The sequence below is a fragment of the Leucoraja erinacea genome, chromosome 5 (genome assembly GCF_028641065.1).
Source record: "Leucoraja erinacea ecotype New England chromosome 5, Leri_hhj_1, whole genome shotgun sequence".
Classification (NCBI taxonomy): Eukaryota; Metazoa; Chordata; class Chondrichthyes; order Rajiformes; family Rajidae; genus Leucoraja; species Leucoraja erinaceus.
Window position 1 is genome coordinate 77,533,599 of NC_073381.1, and position 19,416 is coordinate 77,553,014.

The 19,416-nt window shown below is 44.2% G+C and overlaps 1 protein-coding gene across 44 annotated transcripts in view; it reads left to right on the forward strand.

Moving 5' to 3' along the window:
- Positions 1-19,416, forward strand: part of eya4 (EYA transcriptional coactivator and phosphatase 4) — a 408,000-nt gene that overhangs the window by 310,012 nt on the left and 78,572 nt on the right. For 32 of the 44 annotated variants that reach the window (XM_055635975.1, XM_055635976.1, XM_055635979.1 and 29 more), the window contains 4 exons: positions 897-979; positions 9,558-9,738; positions 11,398-11,436; positions 13,803-13,939. In XM_055635975.1, coding sequence (XP_055491950.1) covers positions 897-979; positions 9,558-9,738; positions 11,398-11,436; positions 13,803-13,939 — 440 coding nt within the window. The remainder of the gene's footprint in view (positions 1-896; positions 980-9,557; positions 9,739-11,397; positions 11,437-13,802; positions 13,940-19,416) is intronic. The other 12 variants (XM_055635982.1, XM_055636014.1, XM_055635983.1 and 9 more) reach the window with 1 other exon arrangement.

The window sequence follows — 19,416 nt, forward strand, 5'->3', positions numbered from 1 at the left end:
GCATCTATTTCCGCCTCACCCACGACAGAACATTTACAACCCCCTCACAATGTTCTCTGTTGCAAGGTGAATAATCCAAGTCCATCCACGTAACTATTGTTCCTCATCTGCGCACTCTCTGAACCCCTTTACATCTGACACAATTTGGTGCCCACAACCATGCCCACAACTAAATGATGTACCATGATGTACCACGCCCACAAGTAACGGTACATCAGTTGTTCATTATCACTTATTTTCTTTGTACTTTGTGCCTTTATTTATAAAACCAAAGATCCTAATTTTTGTAACTACTTTCGCAACCTTTGCCTCCTTCAATTGATCAGGTACATCTTTTACAATTGTACCCTCTGGTTTATATCATCACTTCTCAATATAACTACTAACGTGCAACACTTAACTTTTCTCAACCTCACAATTCCTGCCTCCAATCCACACATTCCACAAAACTATCTATATCTCCTTGAAGTCTGTTACAATCCATTTCACAGTTCGCTGGGCTTCGAAGCAGTGTGTTCTCGACAAATTTGGTCTCCACAGACATTTTGTTTATTGCCTCCATCCATCCCCTACCCTGCAACTTAAAGCATGTTTACCTTCTAACGTTGTCTCGTTCTGATGAAAAGTCATTGGACTGAACCATTATTACTGCTCCTAGAAACAAAGAACTACAAATGCTGGTTTACCAAGGAGAGACACAAAATCCGGAGTAACTCAGCATCCCAGAATTAACATTTTAGGTCATGACCCTTCTTCAGACTAATGAAAGGTCCTAACCCGATACATCACCTGTCCATGTTCTCCAGAGATGCTGCCTGACCCAATGAGTTACTCCAGCATTTTGTATCTTTCCTTCATTATTACAACTGTGCTAAATGTTTATTTTTGAATTACAGGTTCTAGTTTTGCACCATCCCCGGGTATATATGCAAGCAGCAACTCTGTTTCCAATTCAACAAGCTTCAACAGTTCCCATCAGGTACTACCTTTTATTCGCCATCTATTCCTGAATCCATGCCTCCAGGATGTGAAGGCCATCCAACATTAATGAATGAATGAATGGATGAATGAATGAATGAATGGGTTTTCAGGAGAGGGAAGGTCCTTCAAAATGTTTTACAGCTGGAATGGTGCCTAGCAGTACCTTGATGGTTTCTGGGGCTGGAGTGTTGCCTGGTCTGCAGGGAGCCTCCAGCAAGTTCTGTTTCTGTCTGAGATACAGAACAGGTTTGAACATCATCTTAATACATTGTGTGGGTCAAAGGTAGGGTTGCCAACTGTCCCGTATTAGCCGGGACATCCCATATACTGGGCTAAATGCGTTTGTCCCATATGGGACTGCCCTTGTCCTGCATTTGACTGCTACTACTCGGGTCGAGGGGACTGTTGGGTCGGAGCGCCGCGTCCGGCCCCGCCTCACCCGTCCCGACGTAGTGCAGCCCATGGAGTGCAGCAGCAACACCTGACTCGTGGACCCGTCAGTCGGCAGCCCGGCAAGCTGTCCGACCTTCGGACCTTCGCTTACCGCCAACACTACCACCCCTCCTTCTCATGGCCAATCATCAGTTCATGAGTTGGATGGGGTGCCGGACTTTGCACACAATGTTGCGCGGCCCGGGCCAAAACTCCTCAGCTGGCCTGCTGGCTGGGATTTGTGTGCAGTCCAGCACCCAGGCCAACTCATCATTCACCCAGCCACGGCCGAGTCGGTCAACGAATTGTCGTCGGGAATTTGGCCCTTATTTTGACCTTTTGTCTCTTATTTAGGAGTGGAAAAGTTAGCAACGCTAGTCAAAGGCTAAATAATGTAGGTGCTTGCAAGTACAGGGAAAGATTGTTGGTGAGATGAGGACCTGCCATTCAATCTACTTCCCTTCCCTTGATTTCCTACCGTAAATGTTCCTTTTAGAAGTTAGCAGTATACAGATCTGAAGCTAAAGCTTTCAGCAAAAATTGCTGAAGTAGCGAGTCAGACAATACCTGGGGAATGAGAAACAGCAACAACGTTTAATATCAAGGATCTTTCATCAGTAACGGGAATGTGAGAAGCCCAATATGTTGAGTTGCAGAGAGGGGAAGGGATGGAGAGGACAAAGGGGATGGTAGGATGCCGATGAATGTTAGCAAGGCAGCAATTATCTTAAAAATGGAGATGCTGATGGAGATGGAAAAGAGAACAGAAACCAATTAAAAGATAAAAATACAGTGGAGAGGTAGAATGAAAATGGTGGTTATCTGAATTTGGTGAATCTAATATTAAATCCCGAAGGCCTCAAGAAGCCAGAAGATGCGCCGCTGGGAACAAAGGAAGTCCTGGTGTGGGGGAACCACAGTGAGGTGGGGGGGGAGAGGGGGAAGAACAAAGGAGGACAGGGGGAAGAGAGGGAAAGAACAAAGAGAACAAAGGGCCCGGCATGTGGGAACCACAGAGAGGGAGGGGGAGAGGATGTAGAAGGGATCAGAACAAAGGAGCTGGCGTGGGATACCTTGTAATTTTGTCTACGCCCTTTATGTGGCGATTCTTCAAAAAATGTCACTGTGACTCATCGCACGTGACAATAAATTGGCCCGAGGAGCCGTGCGCATGGCGGGAGTGTCACAGGGAGCCACGCATGCAGCGGGCATGTCCCAGGGAGCCGCGCAGGTCCGATCCACCCGCCAAATAACCACGCCACTGCCGACCGGAACGCGCTCTGGTTGGCCTGGTTCGCCGGAGAAGCCGGGGGGCGGCAGGTGCCTGTCTGGGCCAAAGGAGCGACGATGGCGGGGAGAACCTCTGCAGCGATGGGAGTCTCGACAGCGGGGCTCACGATCGACCCGTGATCAATGGTCGATGAGCGTAAGGAGGGGGGAAGGGAAGACAATGGGGACCCGACTTGGAGGGACCGCCTGAGGGATGGTGAGAGAACAAAGGGGGACCCGGTGTGAGGGAGGGGGCACTAAGTCTGTGTTTGTTCATTTGTTCCGGTGAAGGCGCTATGCATACGGCAGCCAGACAACAGTCGCTTGTCTTTTTCTTTATGTTTTCACTTTTAATATCACGTTTTTGTGTACCTCGTTGTGTGTTGTGACTGTTGGTAGACCAATCTCCCTCCGGGGATGAATAACGTTTTTTTATCGTATCATATCGTACCACAAAGTATTAATTCGTTCATTCATTCATTCAATGTCCTCGAATGGAAGAAGTTTCATGGCACCATTGCAGCAAGGCAGGAGGATAATGAGAGTGGTTAGGGTAAGAATCAGACAGAGATTTAAAGTGACAAGCAACGGGAAGTTCAGAGTTGCCCTTGAGAACTGGACAGAAATATTCTGCAAAACGTTCACCCAATGTACTTGCTTTCTCCAATAAAAAGGTGACCATTTTGGGAGCATCAAATGCAATTCGCTAAATTGGAAGAAGTGCAATTGAATCATCACTTTGACTAGAAAGAGGGTGGGAAAGGAAGAGGTGAAGGGGAGGGGGTTTATGTCTCCTGTGGTTGCACGTCGAAGTGTCGGAGGAAGAGGAGTGGTTTGTGGAGATGGAAGAACAGACCAGGTGTCATGAAAGTAATGGTCCTTTGGAAAACCGAGAGGGGGGGGGGGGGGGGGGGGGGGGTTGGGGATATACACTAACATTCGTAAGCAGCTTGAGGTGGTTAATGCAGAGAGGATATTGTCACTGAATGGAGTGCCTTCTAGAACCAACAAAGACAATCTCAAAACGATGTGCAGGATTATTCAGACTTTCTTTTCCCAGAGGATCTGCTAATTGAATTATTTTGGAAGGGGTGGAAGTTATAGAGAATGGTCTATTGAATAGGCAGGTTGCCGGGGTTGAAACAAAAGATCAGGAAACCCTATTTCTGTTCAGACGAGGAAGGGAGGGTGAGAGAGCAGAAATGCAGGAAACAGAACAGACGTAACCCCAGAAGAACATTGAATGTAACCATTTCAGATAACCATTGGCCCCCTCCCACCAGCCATCTCAGCAACGTCACCTGCTTATCTACTGGCTTTCCCAGCTACTGTATGGTGACGTCTCCTTGGTCTGGATTGCTTCTCTCCCCTTAGATGCTATCTGACCTCCTCAGTGCTTCTAGACTTCTTTTTTCAGATTTCCAATATCTACGGGTTTTTTTTGCTCCATTTATACATGGGAGCTCTCATGCATTACGCTTTGAAGTACTTAGTAAAAAGGAAAGGCAGAATCTCCATTATCTAAACATTTATGTAAAGGTCAAGTAGGTTTATAGCATTGACAAGGGGTTCAACAAGCTCCTTGAACACTTTGAAAACTATCGTTGCTGTGGATTTATAATGCACAGAGCAACAAATAACTGGAACTTGAGAATCTAGACACTCTATGGTGCAGCTAGAAGTTCAGTACTGACGCCTGGGATGTTTTCCCAAGAATACATTTCCCCTGGATATTCACCTGGTACAGTAAAGCGTTTTGTTGCATGCTAACCAGTCAGAGGAAAGATAATACATGATTACAATGGAGCCGTCTACAGTTTACAGATACATGATAAAGGGAATAACGTTTGGTAAAAGATAAAGTCCAGTAAAATCCAATTACAGATAGTCCAAGGGTCTTCAATGAGGTTGATAATAACTCAGGTCCACTCTCTAGTTGTTGGTAGGATGGTTCAGTTGCCTGATAACAGCTGGGAAGAAACTGTCCCTGAATCTGAAGGTGTGCATTTTCACACTGCTGTACCCCTTGCCTTAAGGGAGAGGGGAGAAGAGGGAGTGACCGGGTAGAGAATTGTCCTTGATTATGCTGGTAGACATGCCGGGGCAGTGTGAAGTGTAGATAGAGTCAGGAGATGGAATCTGAGGAACATTCTTTGGCAATGTAGAGGGAATAGGTAAAGGGGGAAATTAACGTGGGGATGTGATTCCTCTGGTAGCCGGTATGGATACGACAGGCTAAAAAAGCCTCCTAAGTTATAAGAAAAGATGAAACCATGAAACTTAAGTATTCGAAGCAAAATTATTCCATTTAACCCCCCCCCCCCCCATGCCAAATTCTACCATTTAATAAGGTCAAGAGTATCCACCGACTCCTTAAAATCTATTAAATTATGTACTTGTTCCATATACATTTAGCAGCTGGGTGTACACAGGTCTTTTAGATTTAGTTTCCCCAAAATAGGCTGCTCTCTGAGAAAAGAAATCCTGAATTAGTCAAGAATAATGACTTTGTCCTTATTTTGAGATTGTCGTTGTTGGTTCTAAACACGCCATCCAGAGAGAACATTATCCCTGCAACAAACCATGTCAAGCTTCTTCAGATTTTCTGTGCCTTTCAGTGACATCATGTCTCATTCTTCTCCGTTCAAGAAAGTTGAGGCCTAGTCTGTTTAGCCTCTCCTCAAATGACAACCCCTCACCTCACCCTCCCCTCCCCATCTCAGGAATTAATCTGCCTGTAATCAATTTGTCCATTGACACCAGATTCTCATTTTAGCATCCATCCATAGAGGAAGTCACATTAAATTGCACCGTAAATCTAGCTCTATTTTGCAGGTTGTTCAATGCGAGCAGCAGCATAGAATTCATCATTGTAAACCATTAGTGCTTGTGCATTCAACAAAGTCAGATATGTTGCAGAATATTGCCTGATCTCATCGTACCCCACAATTTTCATTCATAAAAAAAAATCCAACCAGTTCCTGTTGGAGCTGGCGAGCAAACATTCACAAATCAAGACATTGGTCATCTTCTCGTATTTAATCAATGCCATTTTTTACTTCTTGTATGTAGATATTAATTTAGTAGCTTATTTAGTGTTTTAAACACCCAGTTCACTGACCATCAAAACTTTTTTTTTGAGGAACAATAAATCACATTTTATATACGTACATTGCACAATAATATAATTTACAGCTTTGTGCCACAACGAAGATTAGACAATGAGCACAATGCATGGTTATAATTCACAGTTCACATAATTATCTGGTGGTAACAAAAGCTTTTCACTGTAACTTGGTACACATGACATAGACTGAACTGAACTCAAACTCAAACTATTTATTCCATGGGAAGGGTAGAGGAGTGTGATTCATTCATCTACCCTTCCCTTCCTGAAAGTCGCGTCTTTGAAAGGCCTGCCAGCAGTTTCCCACTCCCCCCCTCCATACCCCTTAACTGCTGATCCTTACAGTGTTTTTTGTCAGAGGGTAGACAAACAATAGGCAATAGGTGCAGGAGTAGGCCATTTGGTTTGAGCCAGCACCGCCATTAAATGTGATCATGGCTGATCATCCAAAAACAATACCCCGTTCCTGCCTTCTCCTCATATCCCCTGACTCTGCTATCTTTAAGGGCTCTATCTTACTCTCTCTTGAAATCATCCAGAGAACCAGTCTCCACTCCCTTCTGAGGCAGAGAATTCCACAGATTCACAACCCTCTGAGTGAAAAACATTTTTCCTCATCTCCGTTCTAAATGGCTCAACCCTTATTCTTAAACTGTGGCCGCTGGTTCTGGACTCCCCCAACGTCGGGAACATGTTTCCTGCCTCTAGCGTGTCCAATCCCCTAATAATATTATATGTTTCACTAACATCCCCTCTCATCCTTCTAAACAAGCCCAGCTCTCCCTCCAGCACTAGTGAATGTGAAGAGAAACATCAGAACCACCTGGCATCAGACCCAGACTGACCTCATCTCACACCAGTCCCGAGTCTCCTGGGCTCAGGTTCATATTAAAAATACCCCCTCTCCCCTTAAGCGTATATCCTCTGGTTCTTGATTCCCCTACCCTGGGTAAAAGACTGCGCTATCAATTCCACTCATGAACTAATACACCCCTATAACATTAAGTTGCATACGTGAAAACAGGCCCTTCGGCCCAACTTGCCCACACCGACCAACATGCTCCATCTACATGCATTTGCCCCATATCTCTCTAAACCTGACCTATCCACGTACCTGTAAGTGTTTCTTAAACATTGTGATAGTACCTGCCTCAACTATCTCCTCTGGCAGCTCACTCCATCCACCCACCGCCCTTTGTGTGAATATCACCCCTTAGCCTCCTGCACTCCAAGAAATAAAGCCCAAACATGTACAAACTCTCCCTAGAGCTCAGGCTCTCGAATCCTGGCAATATCCTCAGAAATCCTCTCTGCGATTATCTGCATAATGACATCCTTCCTGTAGCATTGTTGTTCCACTGTCATCCCTGCCAGGGTATCTTTCCAGTCAACTTTGGCCAGCTCCTCCATCATGGCTCCATAGTCCCCTTTATTCAACTGTAACACTGACACCTCCGATTTACCCTTCCCCCTCTCCAATTGTAGATTAAACTTGACCATATTAAGGTCACTACCTCCTAATGGCTCCTTAACCTCAAGTTCCTTTATCAGATCCAGTTCATTACATAACACTAAATCCAGAATTCTCTTCTCCCTGCTAGGCACCAATACAAGCTGCTCTAAGAATCCATCACAGAGGCGCACCACAAACTCCCTTTCTTGGGGTCCAGTGCCAACCTGATTTTTCCAGTCTACCTGCATGTTGAAATCTCCCATAACAACCATAGCGATACCTTTACCACATGCCAATTTCAACTCCTGATTCAACTTGCACCCCTAGTGTTTGGGGGCCTGTAGAGAACTCCCATTTGGGTATTTTTACCCTTACAATTTCTTAGTTCTATCCATACCACATCTCCTGTTTCAATGTCACCCCTTGCAAGGGACTGAATTTAATTCCTCACCAACAGAGCTACCCCACCCCCTTTGGCCACCTACATGTCTTTTCGACAGGAGGTATACCCTTGAATATTTAGTTCCCAGCCCTAGCCCTCTTGCAGCCATGTCTCTGTAATTCCCACAACATCATACCTGCCAATTTCTAACTGAGCCTCAAGCTCGTCCACTTTATTTCTTATACGTCACGCATTCATATACAACACTTTGACCCTCTCCTCTCACACCGCTCGCAATTGGCCCTGACTTTACTCTCTTAGCCCTTCTCGAACTTTCCTTCCTATTAATTCGAGAATCTTTTGTCTTTTTTTTTCCTTTACTCACTTCCCCTTCAACTCCATCTTTATACTCCCAATTTGTCAATCCCCCCACTCACTAGTTAGTTTAATTTGACTGATAAATTGCCTAATTTATATTGACTGATAAATTGCCTAATTTGCCAAATTACAAATCAAATTCCTCAGTTTTAACCTGTTTTTCCCGTCTGACACCTTTCCCATGGGTTTCAGCCAATAATCTCTTCTCCCTGCTTCTCTTTGATTGGTGCTTCTCAAAGATCCAAGTGAGCACTGAGCGTACAGGGAGCAGAGCAAGAGACTGAGAACTCAACCTTGAGGGGAAAGAAACCAATGTGGAGGGTCAAATGGAGGAAAGGTTATGAACAATTGCAACTGACTGAGGTCTGCCAGTCAGCATGTCTAGTAGTCAGTTGCAGATGGAACACCATGACGCAGATGGGGGACAGTAGGCTGTTAAAGGCGAGAGTTTGAAGATGTCGGCATAGACTGTGGCCAGGTGATTGGCACATAGAAACATAGAGAAAAAAAATGCACGAGTAGGCCATTCGGTCCTTCGAGCCAGCACCACCGTTCAATATGATCTTGGCTGATCATCCTAAATACCCCGTTCCTGCTTTCTCCCCATATCCCTTGATTCTATTAGTCCTAAGAGCTATATCTCTCTCTTGAATACATCCAGTGAATTGGCGTCCACTGCCTTCTGTGGCAGAGAATTCCACAGATTCACAACTCTCTGGGTGAATTTTTTTTTCCTCATCTCAGTCCAAAATGGCCCACCCATTATTCTTAAACTGTGACCCCTGGTTCTGGACTCCCCCAACATCGGGAACATTCTTCCTGCATCTAGCCTGTGCAATCCCATAAGAATGTTACATGTTTCTATAAGATCCCCTCCCATTCTTCTAAATTCCAGTGAATACAAGACCATGACTTCAGAACCTGTCCAAGGACTCTATCTAGGATGGCTGCTTTCCATGGGTTTACCTCTTGTAGGCACTTCTGTCTTCTGCTACAGAGATATGTCTGTCAGAGCGAATAAAAGATGAGAAGGTGGAGAGCATGTCTAGGTGGAACATTTTGTTCAAAACGGGTGTGAAAAGCCTTGAGCTCATATGGTTGAGATACATCGTAACCAAAGATTGCCCCCCAATTTCTGATTGCAGCCCATAGAGATAATTAGGCCCTAGCACAGAAGACAACTAAAATTAATTGTCTACTGCTGACTGGTGCACTAATCTGCCTCCCAGGCCCCATTGCCTCTGCTGTCAATTCAGGCATATGCAAAATATGACCTCAAGCAACCAAGGACAAATCTTTTAATTGGTATATTTATTGCCCAAGTTCAACTTTATTTGACAATTAGACACAAAGTGCTGGAGTAAATCAATGGGTCAGGAAGCATCTCTGGAGAGAAAGGATAGGTGTCAGGACTTATTCTGCTCAGTTTCATTTCTGGTCAGGGTGATAATTGTGAAGTTTGATTGAACAGTGTAACCGTATGCTTGGTTCAATGAAAGAGACATAACATAAGTCTGTATTTTTTTTAAATTTAGGATTACCCTGGCTACACTACATTTGGCCAAAACCAGTATGCACAGTATTATCCGTCTGCAACATATGGCACATATATGACCTCAAATGATGCAGTTGATGGTACCTCTTCAACATCAACAACATACCAGCTACAACCTCCTCCCAACATCACTGGACAACCAGCAACAGATCTTCCTGGAGGTAAAGGGCTTCCTTTTTCTTTGTACCGTAGTCAATCGTTCAAGACCACGAGAAGATCAAATATCATCAACTTTTAGACAAAGTAAAAAATGCCCTGGTTTAAATTAGCTCAATAACACAATACATTTTTGACTGCAAGTGCCTTTAAAGTATTCTTCGGGCTGTAAAGTGCTGGCAACTTACGTATAATCTATATTTCAGCATTGTAACGTGCAAAAAAAAAACTCACATGAATTTAATTCTCTCACGATTTATGGATTTTTTTTTGCCGTTGTCAGGACTTTTTGCAGTTGCTCAAGCTCCAAGGTACTGCTTTCAAACTGTTGATTGGGGGTAGGGAGAAAACAGAAAGTCCAGCAGCTTGGTTTATACTTGTCAAAACAAACCCTTTAGTGCTGACTACTGCACTTGCTCCTCCAAAGCAGAAACATGTATTTATGGAGTTAGCCTGACAGAGGGAAAGCTAGTGCCTCTGATTTGGATATTTTGTTTAAATGAGTTCCAGTTGGTACCGTAAAACGCAACAGACATGCACATATACTGACGGCAATTGAGCTGTGTGGGTGTAGCACAGCAAATTGCCTTTGCTCCAAGTGAAAGCTAAGCACAGAGCACAGCACTAAGCACAGACAATAACCAATGTTGTTGATAGATTTGTATGGTTCAGCATTTTATTATATGGTGTGTGATGTTGAGGTTTAGCCATAAAGTGAATACAGCCAGGCTGAGTTAAACAGAAGCAGGTTTCCAATTTAGTAAATAACTAACACACAAAGGCACAGTGAACTATCTGAAGCAAAGTACAGACTGAAAGAGACAACAACAATATGATGCGTTTATTTTCGAGTTTCCATTGATGCTTTAATGTTTTATTCATTCTTGCATTAATTTATGCTTTAAAAAAGCTATCTTTGATGTGTACCGGTTGTACTACATCATTTGACGTCTCCATAGTGAATTTAAGATGGAGCTAGTAATTTCTATTAATGTCAGTGTGAAAACAGCATACTCTATTATTCCAGAGTTTGACTGTTTTAATTGAGGGCATTTGAACTCTGATATCAAAGCTTTCTCGAGAAAGTGGAACATTCTTGAATGTAAAGTCTCTATTTTTTTTCCAGTTGTCTTTGGCAAGCGTACAGATTTTTGATTAAGGAAGCTTATCATTCTTCTTCAATCATAGACATTTTCTTTTTCCATTCCAAAGAGTTAGACTGTTTTTCATTATTGAGACATAACAATAAGTGCTTTAAAACCTGTTCTGTTTCCTGTTAACATTTTTCTGTAACACCCTTCAGTTGCACTCACTAAACATGGGTAATTATGTGGGATCCCTGGGCTGTGTGGTCTCTCTCTCTCTTAGATACACATCTAATAATAGACACTATTGGGCATCAATACTTAAAAAGAAGAAATACTTTACTCTACTTTAAAAAAAATAATTCCAACGTGTTATTGTTGCTCTTACCTAAAAATGTTCATTTTTTTAAAAAATAACACTACTAGTAATTTTAATACTCTTTCAGGATTATTATTGAGATTGTCCTGCAGGCTAGATGAAGATTCGCAGAACATGTGTAACCCATTTTGGTGCAGATATGCTAGGTATTCAGATGTGTAGCTTTATTAGATATGTAAACAACATGTGTCTGCCCACAGCTGGATCACCGAGTACAGTTCTGGTCACCACAACTCAAGGTATGATTGCTCTGGAGAGAGTACTGAAGAGATTTACTAAGATATTGCCAGAATTTGAACATTTAGCGGAGGAAAAAGGATAAACTAGAGTTACTTTTTGGAGACTGACGGCAGGCATAATTGAGGTCTATAATTTATGAGGGGCCCAGATAGAATAACACAGAAGGATCTAATTGCTTTTACAGAGTAGTCAAAAGGCAAAGACTGGGAGAAGGATTAAAGAGGAGTTGAATGGTGGTAAGGGCCTGGAATTCTCTCCCTGGAAGGTTGATAGAAGCAGAAACTTGCATCACATTTATGTAGTACCTAGATGTCTATTTGAAAATCCATTGCAAGTTCCAACCAAAACCCCTTGAAGTACTGACATCTTTAAAGAGCTTTGCACACCAAATCACTTCAACAGCATTTGGCAGCTTAATTTACTTTCACACACTGGCATGCGGGGAATCTAGCTCTGTGTGCTCTTAAAAGCTGCCCCACCCTCTACATTACCTTTGTACAAAGGCAGGACAAGGGTTCCCCCAGCAAAAGGGAGTAGGCCCACCTCAGTGGAGAACCTCGCAATCAAAGCGAGCCTTGCTGATGGCATGAGGGGTGAAAGCATGGAAGGACGGAGAGTAGGAAATATGGAGAGTCACCCCTAGTTTTGCACAATCGTCATTCCATTCAGCAGCTCATTCAATCTCAACTGAATGAGAAAACCACCAGGTAGCAAGTAAACATTCCACAGGTAGAATTGCAATATGTGTTCTTGCATGGACTTAAAAAAGAAATCATATATATGATGAAGCTTCCACAGTGAAAACCTAGCAGAAATTTTTTTTTTTTTTTTTTAAATATTTTATAAAATTTGATGCAAGAAGTTTGAAGGAGAAGCAGACCAGCTTACTAAAAGAGTGGAGCTGAAAATCCACAGATGTGATATTCCAACAGAAGTCCCAGATGAGGCATCTCACTTTCATGTAATAGACAAATGATAGTTTCACGAGGAATATTTCTCTATTCCCGTGCATGCCCACCCTAGGGCTGGTCGCCTAGCCATTTCCGACCTGCTCCAGCAGCGATTTGACTGCATTTCCTCGGTGGCCACATCTGGCCGCACTTCTTCCAGCTGATGGATTTCTTTGCAAGGCCTTAACATTACTCATGGTGGACCGTTGCCAGCGAGGGAAGTGTAGGGTTGCGGGTCTACCAAATACTGACCCCAACACTGATATGATCACTGACACAATCTCTGACAAAACAAATAACACTGGAGATCTTTTATGTTCACTTACGAGAGTAAAACTGAACTTTGACATAATGGTTCAATTGTTTAATGGTATTTTATTGTCACATGGACCTAGGTACAATGAGATTTTTTTTTTGCATACAGTTTAGGAAATAAATCTTACTACACATTGTATATCAGGTACTGTAATATCGCCACATTCAAGAAACATTTAGACAAGTACATGGATAGGATAGGTTTAGAGGGATATGGGCCAAACTCAGGCAGGTGGGACTAGTGTAGATGGGGCATATTGGTCGGTGTTGGGCCGATGGGCCTGTTTCCACGCTGTATCACTCTATGACTCTTAAGACATGCGCACAATTAAACTTAAGTACAAAAGTGCAGGAATAGTCGAGTCACCATGTTTCTGTTGCCATTTTTTTATGATTCAAGTCCAAAGTTGTTAAAATATAGATCCTCAACTTGGCCTTGAAGGCCCGTTGTCCTGGTGTTGGCACTGGGCTGGAGTTGCAGGGTCGGCCAGGCCATGTTGTCGGTGACCTCTCATCCAGAGGACGTCACCTTCAACAGCATATTATTCCCTGAGCAATTTGCCCATGTGTCAGCCTAGATTTTGTGCTCAGATGTGACGGAAGCCATAGTTCTATACGTGAAATAAAAGTGCTACCACGGCACAAAAAGTAATTGCTGTTCTACTGCCCTCTGCAAGACTTGCGATAGAATGCCACAACCCCCTGAGTTTCTAGCACAAGTTCTCCCAAAGCTTCCAGGGTGCTAACAGTAAACTTTGAGCTAATAGAACTATCACATCAGTTGTGCCCTAGATTCTTGGACAGTCTGCACAAATATCCGCAGCAGAGGAATAAAAAGTGAAAGCGCCACATCACAAAACGTTAATAGTTCTGGCTGCGGCAACAGTTAAATAAATCGCCAAACCGTTTGTTTTCCCTGTGCCTGGTGTATTTTCTTTATACATAATTATTCAGCTGCAGAACCGCTGTCAAGCTGAATGCGGTGCAATCATCAGGAATCACTTTGTTCCTGCAGCAGTGTGAACTTGCGGTCGACTCTCATTCCTTGCGTGGAGTAAAACTGAAGGTGATGGTTGCAATCTGAATGGTTGCTTTTGCAGGGGAGTTTGACACAGTGCAGAGACCATCAACACCAATCAAAGACCTGGACGAGCGAACGTGTAGGAGTTCGGGGTCGAAGTCACGAGGAAGGGGAAGGAAGAATAATCTATCACCACCTCCTGACAACGACTTGGAGGTACGTTTTGACTTTATTGATGAAAACTTAAAGCGCATATTTTTTGGTATAGCGGCTGGACATCATTATTATACTGCAGAATTACAAGCTGTGCATTCTTCCCCCCCAAACTGGTTCATAATAAATGTTTTCAGCCAAGGTAACATTGAGTTGCTGTGAGGTGATTTGTATTCCATAGTACAGAGAGTTATAGTGGAACAGGCCAACAAGCGCAGTTTTCAGAAACAGTATTATCTTGCTTTATTTTCTGGAGAGGAACAAATTGAAATAAAATGATTTAGTGTAAACAGCAGCAAAATTAATAACTGCTGGAAATGCTTTAATTGCCAACTCTAACATGAAGAACTTTTATTGCTGTGTCTCTCCTTTGCAGACTACACTAACAATTATTTTACATAATACAGACAGGGTATTGGTGTAAACTTTGCAAACTAAGATTTGTCAAGATTTTATTTTATTCTGGTTTAAATTGGGCATTGCTATCTTAAAGAGATGGATACCTTGTAAGGCACAATAAAAAAACAAATAAAGCACAATCAGATTGTTTTGTTTTGCACTGCTTGTGAATGCAGTTTATGCCCATATTTTCCATCAAACTTTTATAATGAGTTTACCCTTCATCACCTACCCACCAACACTGCAAACCTTTCCCAAAAGATGATCATTTGTTAGAGTTGCTGCCTTACAGCACCAGGGTTCAATCTAGACTACAGTGCTGTCTGTACGGAGTTTGCACATTTTCCCCTTGACCTGCTGGGGTTTTGTCTGGTTTCCCTCCTCACTCCAAAGACTTACATATTTGTAGGTTAATTGGTTTTGGTTAAAAAGAATTGTCCCTAGAGTGGGTAGAATAGTGTGTGGATATCACTGGTTGGCACGGATGCGGTAGGCTGACGGACTGGTCCCAGCTGAATCTCTAAACTAAATTAAACTATGTACTGTTATTACTGAGCTGTTAAAATCCAAGTTTTTTGGTTTTATTCCTGAATTAAACTGAATTAGCCACTATCAAATAAGGCAAAGTTCAGAACTAAACAGTTGACTGCAGCATGAGTTGAAAATCTGCTCCTTCAGAATTCTAGAAGGGTTTAATGTATGAACAATGTGTGCTGATAAATGTGAGGTTATCCACGTTGGCGGCAAGAACAAGGAAGCAGATTATTATCTCAATAGTGTCAGATTAGGAAAAAGGGAAGTGCAACGAGACCTTGTACACCAGTCACTGAAAGTAAACATGCATGTACAGCAGGCAGTGAAGAAAGCTAATGGAATGTTGGCCTTCATAATGAGAGGATTTGAGTATAGGAGTAAAGAGGTCCTTCTGCAGTTGTACAGGGCCCTGGTGAGACCACATCTGGAGTATTGTGTGCAGTTTTGGTCTCCTAATATGAGGAAGGACATCCTTGCCATTGAGGCAGTGCAGCGTAGGTTCACAAAGTTAATCCCCGAGATGGCGGGACTATCATATGAGGAAAGATTGGAAAGACTTGGCTTGTATTCACTGAATTTAGAAGGATGAGAGGGATCTTATAGAAACATATAAAATTATAAAATGGACAAGCTAGATGCAAGGAAAATGTTCCCATGTTGGAGGAGTCCAGAACCAGCGGCCACAGTCTAAGAATAAAGGGGAGGCCATTTAAATCTGAGGTGAGAAAAAACGTTTTCACCCAGAGAGTTGTTAATTTGTGCAATTCTCTGCCACAGAGGGCATTCAAGGCCAATTCACTGGATGAATTAAAAAAGAGCGTTAGATAGAGCTCTTGGGGCTAGCGGAATCAAGGGATATGGGGAGAAGGCAGGCACGGGTTATTGATTGTGGATGATTAGCCATGATCACAATGAATGGCGGTGCTGGCTCGTAGGGCCAAATGGCCTCCTCCTGCACCTATTTTCTATGTTTCTATGATAGAATTGGACAAGACTACAAAGGCAATGAATGCACAAATCCAACAATGATCAGTGAGGCATTGGATTTTATTCATGGGTTGTGGGCAACCCGGATCTGTAAGATTCTTATGGGTCAACAGTCAAACTATAATTTGAGCTTGAAATACCTTCGGGGCTGGAGGAAATCTTAGATGGGGTTGGGTGATTAGTGTAACCATTAATCAGAGGGTAACAAATGAAGGAGCAATCATGGATTAGAGCGGAACAGTGAGTGTTGTGATTTCAGACAGGCCACTGGGATAAAGGAGCCTTTTTAAATATTGTTTAGTTTTAGTTTAGTTTAGTATACTTTATTGAAACGTGTACTGAGGTACAGTGAAAAGCTATTCTTGCATGCTAACCAGTCAGCGGAAAGATAATATATGTAAATTTGGTCAAGAAGTCAAAACAAGGACCTGCGGATGCTGGTTTACCAAGGAAGGATTTACCAAAATGCTGGTATAATTCAGCAGGTCAGGAAGCATCCCTGAAGAAGATAGATAGATGATCTTTCAGGTCGAGACCCTGCTTCAATCTGAAGAAAGGTCCCGGCTGGAAATGTCACCAATCCCTGTTCTCCAGAGAATCTGCCTGACCCGCGGAGTCATTCCAGCATTTTGTATCCTTCCATTGTTAATTTGGTGGTGTGTTTGGGGCAGTTTTACAATATTTCTTCCACATATACTTTTAATTCCACTGTTCTGCCATCTATTGTGAGAGTTGTGTAAGGAAAGGAATCTGCAGTTAAGGATAAAATTGGGTAAACATCATATATATCAAAGATAGACACAAAATGGTAGAGTAACTTCTTCTGAAGAAGGCTCAATAGACAATAGGTGCAGGAGTGGGCCATTCGGCCCTTCGAGCCAGCACCGCCCACACCCAACCCGAAATGTCACACATCCATTCTCTCCAGAGATGCTGCCTGAACCATTCAGTTACTCCAGCATTTTGTGTCAATCATTGGTATAAACCAGTATCTGCCAATTCCTATTTATTTCATATATCTCAATTAGTTTTAACAATCCATTAACAGGTGGAACTTTTGACAGTGTATTTCTTAGTAAAAGATTTTCTGAAAAAATGTACAGGTAAAATAAGAAAGCCAAGAAGTTAAAACTCTGATTTTGTTATCGTCCGGAGGAACCCGAAGCAGCCCCGCCCCAAGCAGCCCCGCCCCAAGCAGCCCCGCCCCAAGCAGCCCCCCCCCCCAGCAGCCCCAGCCCCAAGCAGCCCCGCACCCCAAGCAGCAGCCCTGCCCCCAAGCAGCCCCAGCCCCCAGCCCCAAAGCCCCAGCAGCCCCAGCCCCAAGCAGCCCCGCAGCCCCAAGCAGGAACCCCGCCCCAAGCAGCCCCAGCCCCAAGCCCCGTCCCAAGCAGCCCCGCCCCAAGCAGTAGCCCAGTCCCAAGCAGCAGCCCCACCCCAAGCAGCAGCCCAGCATCGGAGACCCGACCTAGCCCAGCCCAGAGTCGTATACCCTCACCAGAATTGGAGACTCAGCCCAGCCCAGAGTCTGTGATGTCGCTGATGTCACCAAACGGAAAGCGGAGACTGATCCCGGTAGAGGAGAATGACCAGCGACCAGTGCCCGCGGTGGGTGCCTATTGCACTGCCAATTCCAGCCCTCGCTGGCCCCTCCCCCCCTCCCCCCGTGATATCCCCTTCTCCCCATGGCTCTTCCCCGTCTTTTCTCCGAGCTCACTCCCCCCGCCTACACAACCCTCTCCCCCTACAACTTCCCCCCCCCGACCACACACACCTCCCCCCACAAGCCCTCCTGCCCACATATCCCCCCCCCCCACCCCCCACACACCCCCCCATGCCCCAAAACCCCACCGCCCCCACACAATCCCCCTTCACACCCCTCCCCCCACAACCCCTCCGCCCGCACCACCTCCCCCTCACCACACCCCCCCCCCACACCACACACACACAGCCTCCCCACACACACACCCCCTCCCACATCCCTCCTCCCCCTCCTCCTCCCCTCCCACACCCCTCCCGCTCACATACACATCTCTCCCCCCACCCCACACAGCCCTCTCCCCCACAACCCTCTCCCCCCACCCCTCTCCCCCCACACCACCCTCCCCCCCCCCCTACACACTCCCCATCCCACACACACCGTTCCTCCCCTCCCACCCCACACCCGCCCCCCACCACACACCCTACTTCCCTCGCTCTCTTCGGGGATGAGGGGAAATGAGCCACGCCTGAGCAGTTGGGGGCTATGGGTGAGTGGTAGAATATTGCATTGGGGGAATGGGTGAGGGGTGGAATATTGCGTTGGGGAATGGGTTGTGTTGGAGGACCAGGCCTCCCGTGTGACTGGGACCCAACGGGTCCCACTTAGTCTAGTAGTTAAATATTGCTGCATAGAAATGAAGCGGGTTAGTTGAGTGTAGACCCACCAGGAATTATGTTGGAACCTTTTCTGGACAATTCTGGTGTAAAATACTCTAACATAATACAAATGTTCTTTTGGCCAATTTCACAATATTGTTTGCAAGGGAACTAAATGGGTACAGTGTTTAAGAAGGAACTGCAGATGCTGGAGAATGGGTACAGTGTTTTGCCAGCCTATTGTTCTGAAAATGGTTGAATTCCAATTTCCAGGCAATTGTTTTTTTTCACGTAACTAATTGCATGTCCAGAACTAAGTCAACAGCATTAAAGGAGTCCTGGAAGTTTCAGAGCTAGTCTTTGAATCCAACACACTTGGGCCAGGAGCAACAAAGACCTAGTGACAAAATGGATACAGCCGTCCAGTTCAAATCAGTGTTCAAATGAAATTTAAGGAAGGAGAGAACCTGTCCTGGCCAATAATTTATCTTCTCACTTTTTGCACAATATTATGTGCAGAGCAGTAAATTTCTTCCTCAGTTCAAACAATATTAGCATTGTGTCAGAGTGAGTGACTGACACAAGTGAGGGGGTTGTTGGTAATACAGAACAATATGTGAATGGTGTCACAGGTGAAATATGTCCTTCGTGGTAGGTGTTAATCCACATAGTTTGAATTTACTGATACTGGATTTAATGTTCAGAATATTCCGATTGTGTGGCTTGATTTTTTAAGTGCTGTAGGACATGAGTACATAAAGGATAGGAAAGAACTGCAGATGCTGGTTTAAATTGAAGATAGACACAAAATGCTGGAGGAACTCAGCGGGACAGGCAGCATCTGTGGAGAGAAGGAATGGGTGACGTTTCGGGTCGAAACTGAGGAAGGGTCTCGGCCCAAAACATCACCCATTCCTTCTCTCCAGAGATGCTGCCTGTCCCGTTGAGTTACTCCAGCATTTTGTGTCTATCTTGGGTACCTAAAGAAGTTTAGTTTAGTTTATTGTCACGTGTACCGAGGTACAGTGACAAGCTTTTGTTGCGTGCTATCCACCTGGAACAAATAGTGCAAGAACCAAAAGCCGATTTTTAATGAGCAATGGCATACATCACAATGGCATACGCATACATCACAAAGTTCATTGTTTGGGCCAAGCACGGATAAATAGTGGTGAAATAAGTGGATAAAGATGGGGAGACCAACA